This window comes from Crocuta crocuta, unplaced genomic scaffold, assembly GCF_008692635.1.
Source record: "Crocuta crocuta isolate KB4526 unplaced genomic scaffold, BGI_CrCroc_1.0 scaffold163, whole genome shotgun sequence".
Taxonomy (NCBI): Eukaryota; Metazoa; Chordata; class Mammalia; order Carnivora; family Hyaenidae; genus Crocuta; species Crocuta crocuta.
In genome coordinates, this window is record NW_027529533.1 from 2,431,851 (window position 1) to 2,445,509 (window position 13,659).

At 37.2% G+C, this 13,659-nt stretch overlaps 1 protein-coding gene across 1 annotated transcript in view; it reads right to left on the reverse strand.

Annotated features, from left to right (window-relative positions):
* KLHDC1 (kelch domain containing 1) overlaps nucleotides 1-10,865 on the reverse strand; it is a 51,987-nt gene extending 41,122 nt beyond the window's left edge. The window contains exons 1-2 of the mRNA XM_077761230.1: nucleotides 10,814-10,865; nucleotides 9,336-9,379 (exon numbers count right to left, since the gene is read on the reverse strand). Coding sequence (XP_077617356.1) covers nucleotides 9,336-9,379; nucleotides 10,814-10,865 — 96 coding nt within the window. The remainder of the gene's footprint in view (nucleotides 1-9,335; nucleotides 9,380-10,813) is intronic.
* Between the last annotated feature and the right edge of the window lie 2,794 nt (nucleotides 10,866-13,659).

The window sequence follows — 13,659 nt, forward strand, 5'->3', positions numbered from 1 at the left end:
TCATTAAGTGATTTATCCAGAAATATGGCCCAGAGAGATGGAATATATTTCTTAAAAAGAGATATGGAAAAAGAGAAAAAAGAACTAGGTCTAACCAGAATTTCATTAGCATGTAATAGAATGTGGAAAAGGCAATTTTTGAAGAGACAAAAGCTGGGAATTTTACAAAATTGTTGAACATCATCAATCCTTGAGATCTAGAAGTCCTAACAAGTTCCAAGCAAGATATATAAATAGAAATCCATACCAAGATACATCACAGTAAAACTGCAGAACATCAAAGAAAAACATTTTCTTAAAATCTTCCAGATAGAAAACAAATCACCTTCAAACAAAATGGCAACTGATGACTGAATTCCCATTAGCGACAGCCAAGACTAAGTATTAGCCAATGTGTTTAACGAAAGTAACTGTCAACCTAGAATTCTATACCGAGTGAAAATATATTTTAAGAACCAAGGTAAAATAAAGAAATTTTCAGACAAACAAAAGTTGAGACAGCTGGCCAATAATTCACCCTCATTTAAAAAAATTCTAGGGGTGCCTAGTTGGCTCAGTTGGTACAGCATCCGACTCTTTTTCTTTTTAAGTTTATTGATTTTGAGAGAGAGAGAGTAGGGGAGGAGCAGAAAGAGAAGGAGAGAGACTCCCAAGCAGACTCTGTACAGAGCCAGATGCAGGATTGGAATTCACCAACCATGAGATCATGGCCTGAGCCAAAGTCTGATGCTTAACTGACTGAGCCACTTAGGCACCCAGAACATCCAACTCTTGATCCCAGAAAAGTGAGTTCAAGCCCCACCTTGGGCATGGACCCTACTTAAAAAATTCAGAAAAGAAGAAATTTTAAAAATATTTTTAAATTTTATTTTGAGAGAGAGAAAGAGAGAGAGAGAGAGAACAAGTGGGGGAGGCTCAGAGAGAAGGAGAGACAGAATCCCAAGCAGGCTCCACACCGTCATCACAGATCAATACAGGGCTCGAACTCACAAACCATGAGATAACAACCTGATCTGAGAGCAATAGTCAGACACAAAACTGTGCCACCTAAGCGCCCCAAGAAATTCTAATAGCTATTTCAAGCAAAAGAAAAATGATCTGCAATTAAAGATCTGAAATGTGATAAGAAATAGTATGACAAGATATTAGTAAATGTATTGGTAAATTTAAACACAGAAAAAGGGCTAAACTTCTTTTGATGCTTAAGTTAAGGAGAGGGAAACAGGACAGGACTACCTAGGGAAAGGGGTGATCAGACTTAAAACTTTCTAAAGTACTTCAACTCTCTGAGACAAAGAAAAACTATTAATTGTGAACTTTGTGAAGTATTCATGTTGAAAGAGAGTAGCTAGCTCCTACATGGTTAGAAATAAATCATATAATTTCTACATAGTAAAGACAAAAAGAAAAAAAAAGGAAAGAGAGAAACAACAAAAAAAACTCCTTAAACAATCCTCAAAATGAAAAAGTTAAAGGGGCGCCTGAGTGGCTCAGTCAGTTGAGCTTCCAACTTTGGTTCAGGTTATGATCTCGTGATTCATGAGTTTGAGCCCCAGGTAGGGCTCTGTGCTGACAGCTCAGAGCCTGGAGCCTGCTTCAGATTCTGTGTCTCCCTCTCTCTCTGCTCCTCCACCATTCACACTCTGTCTTTCTCTCAAAAATACATAAACATTTAAAAAAATGAAAAAGTTAAGGAGGAGGAAGAAAAGAGAAAGGGGGGAAAATAAAATACATTTGATGAAAATAGTGTATCAGAATCACATTAAGAGAAAATAGCCTAAAATCTTCAGATAAAATATACAGAAGGTCAGACTAGACAAAAACAAGATCCAGTTATGTTCAGGTCATAAGACATACATCTAAAATATAAAGATATACAAAGTTTTCATTAGAAGGTAGAAAAAGGTATGCCATGCAAATAGTAACCAAAAGAAAATTGGTATAACTGTAGTGAGAAAATAGATTTTAAGGCAAGTAATATTACTATAAAGAAGATCATTACAAAATAATAAAATGTTCAATTATCCAGAAATATGTAATTCTAAATTCATATACACATAAAGAGGCAGCCTAAAATACATTAAAGTAAAAACTGACAGGATCTGGGGTGCCTGGGTGGCTCCATCCATTGAGCCGCTGACTTCAGCTCAGGTCATGATCTCACGGTTCGTGGGTTTGAGCCCCGCATCACGCTCTGTGCTGACAGCTAGCTCAGAGTCTGGAGCCTGCTTCAGATTCTGTATTTCCCTCTCTCTCTAACCTTCCCCTCTTCACACTGTCTCTCTCTCTCTCAGAAATAAGTAAAACATTAAAAATTAAAAAAAAAACCTGACAGGATCAGTCAACAAATCTATAGTCAGAATAGGAGTTTTTAATACCTGTTACAGTAATTGATGGAATAGGAAATAAAATAATGAAAAAGGATAAAGAAGATTCAGTCAGCAAAGACTGATAAAATAGACATAAATAAAACATTTTACCTGATAATTAGAATATATATATTTTTAAGAGCTAATGGTTCATTTATGAAAACTGATCATATGCTAGTCCTTAAAGCAAGTCTCAACATATTCCAAAGGACTGGCATCAGACAGACATATATTATATTCTGAGTATGACACAATTAAGTTAGAAATTAATAACAGAACCTAATTATAAAAATAGTACAGAAATTTAAAATATTTTCCCAAACAACTTATGGGTCAAATAAGAAATAACAGTGGAAAGTATAAAATATTAAGACTGAAAAATAACAAAATACTGCTTATCAAAAGGAGGAGGAGAACTAAAGAGGTACTTAGAAGAAAATGTATAGTCTTACACACTTAAAGAACTTAAAAGTCTCAAAGAAAAGAATTAAGCATCCAACTTGAGAAGTTCAAGAAATAACAGCATAATAAACCTATAGCAAGTAGGAGGAAAGGGGCACCTGGGTGGCTCTGTCAGCTGAGTGACCAATTCTTGATTTCAGCTCATATCATGATCTTATGGGTTTGTGGGATCAAGCCACGCATCAGCTGTGCTGACAGTGCAGAGCCTGCTTGGATTCTCTCTCTCCCTCTTTCTCTCTCTCAGAATAAACATTTAAAAAAAAGTAAGAGGCAATAAAAAGCAAACATTAATGAAATAAAAAAATACAACAGAGAAGATCAAGTAAACCAAAAGCTGGTGTTTCAGAAGGCTGATAAAGCTCTGGGGAAAATATTCAAAAAAGGAAAAAAGGGGAGGAGCTATTAAATACTTTTAGGAATGGAAAAAGGGACATGACTATAGTTGCTACAGAGATTAAATAGAGGGTACTTTGAACAAATTTAGTTTATGCCAAGAAACTTTTAAACCTAAATGAAATGGATAGAGGTTGGAGGCGGAGGTGAGAGAACCTTCCCAAACTTGACTTCAGAAAAAATGGAAAATCTCATCAATCCATAGCTTTAAAAAGACTGAATCAGAGATGTAACACCTCCCCGACAAAGTACCAGATGGCTCTACAGATGAGGTCTTCCAAACACTCAAAGAACGATTAATTCAATCTTACAAAAACCACTCCAGAATATAAAAAAAAGAGCAATACCCAATCCATTTATAAACCCAGATGTAAAAATGCCCCTCCCAAGAATTAGCAAACAGGATCCAGTAATGTATAAAAAAGATAACATATTATACTAACTTGCATTTAACCTGGAAAATGCACCACTGGTTTAGTATTATAATACTAGAAGTTATCCCATTAAGAGATTAAAGGAGAAAAAATATTATCTGAATCTGATGCAGAAAAACCACTCTCCATACTTCAACAGCTATTCCTTGAAAATCAGATAGAAGAAAACTTCTTCAATTTGAAAAAGGTTATCTACAAATAAACAAAACACCAAACCAAAGATCAAACTTAATGGCTAATAATAGAAAACTATCCTTCTGGGGCGCCTGGGTGGCTTAGTCGGTTAAGCGTCCGACTTTCGCTTAGGTCATGATCTCGCGGTTCGTGGGTTCGAGCCCCGCGTCGGGCTCTGTGCTGACTATCAGCTCAGAGCCTGGAGCCTGTTTCAGAGTCTGTGTCTCCCTCTCTCTCTGTCTCCCTCTCTCTCTGACCCTTCCCTGCTCACACTGTCTGTCTCTCTCTCTCTCTCCTAGAAATAAATTAAAAATATTAAAAAAAAAAAAAAGAAAGAAAACTATCCTTCTGAGATTAGGAACAAGAGAAAAAGGCTTCTATTTAATATTGTACTTTGGGTCACCAGTGCAGTAAAGAAAAGAAAAGAAATAAAAATTAGGATGGAAGAAACAAAACTGTCATGACTTGCAGATTATATGACTATCTATACAGAAAATAAGAAAATTAACAGATGAATTATGAGAATATAAATTAAGAACCCTTGCCAGAATCAAAAGTATTCAGAAACTGTATTTCAAAATGTCAGAGACAATCAGGAAATTTAGTTTGTAAAACATTAGCAATAGAAATTTAAAAATACAAAGAAACTAAGAACACAACAAAAGATGTGTAAGATCCCTATGAAGACACTGTAAAACTTGAACAAAAGACATTTTTAAAAACCCTCCTATATAATTGGATGAGAAGATTCAATTTCATAACATGTCTATCACCCTCAAATGATCTGAAGATTGAATACAGTAATATAAAATCCCAATAGAAACTCTGACAACCTGATTCTAAAATTTATATAAATGAGGAAGCATGGTGGAAAAACAATTACACAGTTCCTCTAAAATTTAAATGTAGAATAACCGTATGACCCAGCATTTCAACTCCTAAGTACTCAAAAGAATTGAAAATAGGGGCTCAGATATTTGTTTGCCAATTTCATAGCAATATTATTCACAATACACAAGATGGCCACAACCTCAGTAACCCATCACAGATTATAGATAAGCAAAATATAGTATTTACATACAATGTCATATCTTTCAGCAATAAAATGGAATGAGGTTCTGATAGACACTATGACATAGATGAATCTTGAAAACATTGTGGTAAGTAAAATAAACCAGACTCAAAAAGACAAACATTGTATGATTTCAATTGTACAGAATATCTAGAAAAAGGCAAATTCATCAAGATAAAAAGATTAGAAGTTACCAGTGACTGAGGAAAGGAGTAAGAGAGAGCTTTTGTGTAATGGGTATAGAGTTTCCGTTTTGGAGAAACAGAGTTTTGGAACTAAGTAGTGGTAACATTGTAGAATACTGCCAATGTAATTAATGCCACCGAATTATACACTAAACTATGGTTAAAATGGCCAATTATAAGTTTTACATATTTTACTACAAAATAAAAATAGAGAGATTTATACAAAAGTACAAAAGGCTCTTAAAAAAAAACAAAATATTCCTGAAGAAAAGCAAAATAGTGGGGATTTAAACTTAAAGTTAACATTCAAACTTCTACTAAAGCAGTTGCAATTTACATAATGTGGCTGTCAAAACAGACCAACTGAACCTAATAAAGAACCTAGAAACAGATCACACATACATGAAACCTTGATGTGTGACAGACTGAGTTTGCATGTTCACAAGGAAAGTAGGGACTATTAAATACATGACACAAGGACAATTGGTTATCCATATCAAAAAAATAATGAAATAGGATCCCTATTCTAAACCAATTAAACAAAAAATTCACATAACAAAAGATTTAAACATGGAAGGCAAAACGGAAAACTATTTCAAAGATAATACAGGACATTTTATCATCTCCACATTGAGAAAGACTAAAGATGTAGAAAGCACAAAGCATTAAGGAAAAGACTGAAATTACATTAAAATGAAGAACTACTGTTGAACAAGACAATCATCAAGAAAGCACAAAGACAAGCTATAAACTGAGAAGACATAATCAATTCACACAACTATATACTTGAAGAATTTGTATAATCAGTTAGAAAAAACCAAATAACTCAATAGATAATCAATAGATAAATGAGCAAAAGACATGAACCAGCATTTTTACAGATAGTTCATAATAGCTCATAATAGTTCAAATGAAAAGGCACTTAACTTTATTAGTAATCATGGAAAAGCAAACAAAACCACAATGAAATATCATGTCACACTGACTGGATTGGGAAAATATTTAAGGCCAAATGGTACTGAATATTGTTAAGGATGTGCAGCAAGGAGGAGGCTGGTGGGAGTGTAAACTGATACAAATATGTTGGGAGCAGTGACCTTTCCAAGTAAATTTGGAGATGTGTATACTAAGTGACCCAGCAGTTCACTCCTTGGTGTGTGCCCTAGAGAGAGTACATGCACTTATCCAGGTATAATAGGAGATGCGTTATAAGAATGCTCCATGTAGCAGTGCTTAATGATAGCAGAAAAAAGAAAAAAAAAGAAGAAAGAAAAAGAAAAACATTCAAACATTCAACAACATCAGAATAGATAAATAAATTGTAGTAAATTCACACACCAGAATATTAGAGGACACACATCCATCGAATGAATCCAGGGATGATTTTCAAAATATTTAATAACCAGATAGCACTGAAACTGACTAATCAGAAAGGACATCAAGTAAAAACAGGTACAGCCACGCAAGGGCATACTAGCTGAATAAAAGCAATGTGTGAATCTAAATAACATACATTTACTAAAAGAATTAAGTCACAAAAGAAAACATATGCTATGATTCCAAAACCAAATAATATATTGCTTAGAGATAGATGCACATGTGGTAAAACTATAATGAAAAGAATGATTAACAGGAAATCGAGATCCTGGTACCCTGTGGGGGTGAGAGGAGCACTGTAATCAGTTAAAGACAAAAACTGCTAATGTACTGGTTCTAGTTGATTTCTTAAGCTGGAGGTTAAACATGTTTACCTTTAAATGATACTTATTTTACATATTCTTTTTGTAAATACATTTCAAATGTTAAAATTAAGAAAATAAAATTTTCAGAAATGACTATTTAGTTACTCACAAAATCATCAAAGCTGGAGAACCAGCCTCTGATCCACACGTTAGGACAAGATCTGTAAGCATGTCATAGGTCAGGTCCGGTGAGCTAATTGCCACTGTCACTGGGGAGGGACACCACAGCTGTAGCACCACCTTTCATGCCAGGGACCTTGATCTTCCTACAGATTCTATTGCTGGCTGAGAATCCTCTTCAGGTCCTCATTTTTATATCTTAGTATGTATTACTTAGTATTACTATGAGTCCAAATCTAGCACAGATTCATCTAACTGAGTCCAAGCCAACTGGCCACAATCTAGCTGCAAGGCAGGCTGGAAAAGTGAGTACAGTACACAGCACTCAGGTTCTTTTTACTGGTCACCTACCATAAGCTATGCCCTATTCTAGATACTGGGGATACAACAGGGAACAAAATTTCAACCTTTATAGAATTTACATTCTATGTAGCTAGGTAGAAGGTAGTCAGACAACTACAATAAATACCCCAACAAGACTCATTTGGTGGGCGATATTACAATAAAAGAAGGAGGTTCAAATGTGGGGCATCTAAAAAGAATAAATGTCTTCCATGTGACATGGATCACCTATGTAACCATCTATGAATATGTAAAGCAGAGAATACACACTTAAGGCTTTTGATACACATCACTAAATTTTTCCTTAGAAAGGTTACACAGATTTGTACTCCCATTATCAGACTAATTCATTTCCCCATGCTCTTCCCCAAAATTCTTTTTAATGTGTGCAAAAAAGGAGAAGAAAAATTTCATTATTATTTTCAGTTGGGTTTTTCTTATGATTCATATTATATTCCTCTTTTTGTAAATTTCTTGTACATATTCACTGCTCATTTTTCAATGGAGATACTTTTACAGATATTAGTCTTTATTTTTGCCTATATGTTGCAAATATTTCCCCCATTCTGTCATCTGCCTTCTCACTTTATGGTATTTAAAAAGCACAGTTTTTAATTTTTAAAAAAGCTTTATCTACCTATCTTTTCCTTCATTTTACCCGATTCATTTTTCTTTTCCTAACTCAAGATTTTAAAAGTGTCACTATTTTTCTCTTGGTATGATAGAGCTTAATTTTTCTACATTTAACTGTTCAATCCTAAGGCTCCACTATCGTTTTCCTCTAGCTATCCCAGACCATTTATTGAATAACTGTTTTTCCAGAATTAAAATGCTATCTTTTGAATATAATATAGGCTGGTATGCTTGGCTGTTTATGTAACTTCTTTTCCATTCCATCATGCTGTCTCCTGTTGCATCAGGAGCACTGACTTATTATAGTATTGTGATATCTTTTAATATCTGGTACTGTAAGTCTCCCACCTTGTTTCTTTTAAAATATATTCTAAATTGATCCTTCATCCCTTTAAGTCCATATCCAAAACAGAAATACGTAGTTATGCATATACTTGTGCAGATATTTTCTATAAGGAAAAGTTTAGGGCAAAATGAATTAACGTCAATTGTGTTATGAAAATAAAACTGTTTGTATGAGTAAGCCCTAAGAGGAAAGCATACCAGCTGCAACCATGTTGAAACACTGTGGTTTTCCTCCAAAATTTGGGGAAACTGCTCATAATTTTTCAATGTTCCTAGTAGCAGCACTAAAGACTGCATGAAGTTCAATAACACAGAAAGGATATGGAAGAAGGGGCAAAAGAATATTCTGGCATTGGGGCACCTGGGTGGCTCCGTTGGTTGAGTATCTGACTTCAGCTCAGGTCATGATCTCACAGTTTGGTTCGTGGGTTCAAAGCCTCACATCAGGCTCTACTGTCAGTGCACAGCCCACTTCTGTCCCCTCTCTCTCTGACCCTTCCCAATTCGTGCTCTCTCTCTCTCTCTCTCTCTTTCAAAACTAGATAAACATAAAAAAAGAATATTCTGGCACCAATTAAAATTTCCCACTTAATTTTTCAGCATTGCCACTCTCACCTCTAGATAGAGACAGAGTTGTTTTCAGATGCAATGTTCTATAGAATACGTTGGATAATAATGAATTAATTTAGACAGTTATCTGTGGGCCACTCAAGCTTTAGGGTATATGTTCATGAATTTTAACACATTGTTTTTTGGCAATAAGGAAGAAAACTGGGGCACCTGTGTGGCTCAGTTGGTTAAGCATCTGACTTCGGCTCAGGTCATGATCTCGTGGTTCCTAACTTCGAGCCTCGCGTTGGGCTCTGTGCTGTCAGTGTGGAGCATGCTTGGGATTTTTCTCTTTCCCTTTCTCTCTGCCCCTTCCCCACTTGTGCTCGGTCTCTTTCTCTCAAAATAAATAAATAAACTTTAAAAAAAAGGAAAAATAAGGAAGAAAACTGTGATTAGAACAAACAATCTGAAATTATTTGATCATTATTCTTAACTACTGACTACTGGATTACCTCCAGATTCCAAGGGCGTTCAGCTATCTTCTCTTCGGAAGGATCTGAATAAAACAATTGTTGGAAGGACTCTACTTTTTCTCATGATATGCTAGGTCTTCTTTTCTGCCTCCCACTCTCTTTCCTTCCACTCATGCCTTAGACATTCGTTAGCTGCTGATAATTCCTGGAATTTAAAAAGTACAGGCATACCTTGTTTTATTGCACTTTGCTTTACTGCGCTTCACAGATACTGTGTTTTTTACAAACTGAAGGTTCGATCAAGACTTCACTGGAGGAGGTAACTGCACATGTGGTGGAAATAGCAAGAGAACTAGAATTAGAAGAGGAGCCTAAAGATGTGACTGAATTGCTGCAGTCTCATGATCAAACTTGAAAAGATGGAGGAGTTGTTTCTTACGCATGAACAAAGAAAGTGGTTTCTTGAGATGGAATCTACTCCTGGTGAAGATGCTGTGAAGATTGTGGAAATGACAACAAAGGATTTAGAATGTGACATTTTCTATTCTTGATAAGGCAGCAGGAGGGTCTGAATATTGACTCAAGTTGTGAAAGAAGTTCTACTGTGGTTAAAATGCTATCAAACAGCATCGCATGCTACAAAGAAATCATCAATGAAAGCAAGAGTCAAAATCGATGATGCAAACTTCATCACCTTCTTTTATGAAATTGCCACAGCCACTCAACCTTCAGCAACCACCACCCTGATCAGTCAGTAACCATCAACATCAAGGCAAGACCCTCCATCAGCAAAAAGATTATGACCCGCTGAAAGCTCAGATGATTAGCACTTTTTAGCAATAAAGTATTTTTAAATTAGGGTACGTACATTTTTAGACATAATGCCATCGCACACGTAAGGGACTACAATATAGCACAGACCTAACTTTCATATACACTGGGAAACCAAAAACTCCATTTGATTTGCTTTATTGCGGTGTTCTGGAACCAAATCTACAATATCCATGGTATGCCTGTAGCAAACTCTATCTAAATCTTTGTGGCACTTTTTAGAGTGGTTCTTACAGCACTGTACTCATTGAATCAATAAGCAGTAGAAAACAAAGTGATTCTATTCACTGATTGCCACCTAAACACCTGGAATCTAATCAATTACATGAGTTTTCAAGATTAAAATGAGATAAAAAATATTCAGACACTCCATTTATAGTTCCAAAAAGAAATGTATACTGTCACCAGATACGATACTGCAGATTACTATTTTAAATTGGATTTTTTTCACTTAATTTTTACAGTATTAGGAATCAACATAGTAGATGAAGGTTGACACCTCTACGTCTTCAAAAGGCAGAGCTCAAAAGCAATCAAAATATTTCCTCTGCACAGAACCATCATTATATCTAGGCTCCTTTTTCGTAAAGAACAAATGGTGGAAAGATTAGACATTAAAAAAACATAGTCATTGTAATTTATGTTAGTTTATCACAGAAAAAACAGCCTTTGGAAATTCAATATACCTAGGCTGGAATCTCCTATCCCTGAGGTCAAATGGCCATCATTCATTCCCATCGACTCACCATCCTTCTTTTAACGGGGATACTACTTACCTTACAAGGTACGATAAAGATTATGTAAGATTAGGGATATGGAAGTTCCTAGCACATGCCAGGTATAGTAGGCACTCAAAGGTCAGTTCTAATTTTCCCGTCCTGATACTGCACCCAATTAAAAATAAACACACAAATAAAACAACAAAAACCAACTTGGATCTGAGAATCATTAAACATAGACAGTATGTACTTTATTTCAGTGAGTGATTCAGTCATGTTACATCTGTCACATAATAGTATCGAGACAGAAAATGTAGGTTCTCCTTCCAAAAGAACTTCCAGATGACTGGCTTTTAAAACAAACAAACAAAAAAACCTGTAAACTAATGGGGTTCGCATATATTCCTGAACTGTTTTCCGACGTTAGAATCTTTGGTTCTATAATCCTATGATTAGAGACAAACAAACACACACATTCAAACCTCTATTGGAATAAGCACATTTAAGCAACTCTTACCATATTGTTGCTAAGACGAGTCTATTTTGAGACTCGAAAAAAACTTCGTATTACCCACTGACAAAGGAACGCCACTAAAAATCGCTTAGAAATATTCAAATGCTTCAGTGATTTCAATATTCCTAATCGTTCCCTAGCAGTAAGGCGCTATGTACAGAACAAAACAGCTCGGCGTCCACGTTGTGCCTTTAAGTCTGCGCAAGCGTTTAAAGATAATTAACTGCGGAGGCTTAGTGTCGGTCAGCCCGGGGGTTACTGGACGGCTGCGGGGGTGGGGTGGGGTTGAGGGAGCGGACAGCGGGAAGAGCCCCGGAACGCGGGTTTGAAGGCTTTCAAAGTGGAAGCAACGGCGGGGCGGCGTCAAGCCCTGGCTGGGCTGGGAGANGCGCTGTCGCCCGGTCCAGCCGCTGGGCGCGCCGCAGCCCCTGCCCACGGAGCGGCCTCTCCTCCCGCCGGGCTCCTCCACGCACGAACGGAACGCGTCGAGGGCCGAGATTGGTGGGAAGGCGGAACGAGTGCGTCTGCGCCGTCCCGCAGCTCGCCCGGGAATCCTGGCCCAGGGTGGCGTCGCCCGTTAGGGATGCTCTGGTCTGAGCTGTGAGGGAGGTGCCTTGGCTTCGGAACCCTGCCACCTGCTGACTTCTTCCCACTCGGGATCGCGTGGTTTGGTACAACCCAACTCGGTCTCTTCTTCGCTGGGTAAATAGGCTTCTGGTCCGTAGGATTGATGCTGCTGTGACATTAATCAATATATTAATGCTTCGTGTGGGTTTCCTTTTCTATTCAACCTCCAGCAAAGATGGTTATCCACGTGTGTGTGTGTGTGTGTGTGTGTGTGTGTGTGTGTGTAATATATTGTTTTAATTAAGGATTTTCTAAAACGTATTCCAGCGAACCGCCGCCTGGGGACCAACGTAAGTCTGCGCCTGTTTTTATACAACCCACAAACCAATAATTTTTTTTACATGTTTAAATGGTTGGAGAAAAAGGGGGTGCCTAGGTGGCCCACTGGGTTATGCGTGGGACCCTTGATTTGGGCCCAGGTCATGATTTCCCGGTTGGTGAGTTTGAGCCTGGCCTTGGGCTCTTCATTGACAGCACGGAGCCTGCTTGCGAATCTTGCTACCTTTTTCTCTCTCTCTGTCCCCTCCTGGCTCTCATGCGCTCTCTCTCAAAATAAATTAAATAAATAAATGGTTGAAAAAAATCAAAAGAAGAATGCAATTTTGTGACTTGTGAAAATGATAATTCAAATTTCATCATCTGTACATAAAGTTTTATTGGTACACAGACACCCTAATTCATTGAAGTGTTGACTATGGATGGCTGCTTTTATACTACAATTGCAGGGTTGAGTAGCCTGAGTTGAGCAGTTGCAACAAAGAGCATATAGCCCATGCTACTGAAAATATTTACTGTCTGGCCTCCTACAGACAAAGCTGGCTAACCCTTGCTATTAAATGATGCTACTGAAGTAAAACTACAGTCAGGAGGGAAGATAGTAATTCTACCAGTGTCTGTAAATGCAGCTGAAGAACTTGTGAATGCCCATTACTCAGAACAAGTTCCATTCATTCATTTATTCAGTACACATTTATTAAGTACCTGCTTAATGTAGCTAGTTCATTCTCAGGTTCTATTAGATGGGAAACTCTGAAGGAATCAAGTATTACTGACTCCCCAGAACCTAATACCACGTAGGTACTAAATAAATATTTGTTGATTAAATGAGCAAAAAGACAACATGAATTTTAAGATGAATAGGATATAGTTCTACCTCAGGGGCTTCAAAATCCAGTCAGAGGGAAAGATACATAAAGAAATACATGCATTGTGGGATGAGAAGTGGTATAGTAGAAATGTGGATAAAATATAGCAGAAAAATGGGAAGGAAATTTGTGATCTGTTGATGAAGAGAGTGTACAAAGAGAGACACTTGAGTTTTCTTACAAGTTGAGTGAATAGTTGAATACAACTAGGGGCGCCTGGGTGGCTCAGTCAATGAAGCATCCGACTTCAGCTCAGGTCATGATCTCATGGTTCATGGGTTCGAGCTCCCCATCAGGCTCTGTGCTGACAGCTAGCTCAGAGCCTGGAGCCTGCTTCAGATTCTGTGTCTCCCTCTCTCTCTGCCCTTCCCCACTGCCCCTCCACAGCTCGTTCTCTGTCTCAAAAATAAATAAACGTTAAAAATTTTTAAAAAAATAGTTGAGTACGACTAGAATACTTCTAGAGAGCAGCCAAGGATAAAGTTGGGACAGGCAATCACACAGGCTTGTTCCTTACACTAAGGAAT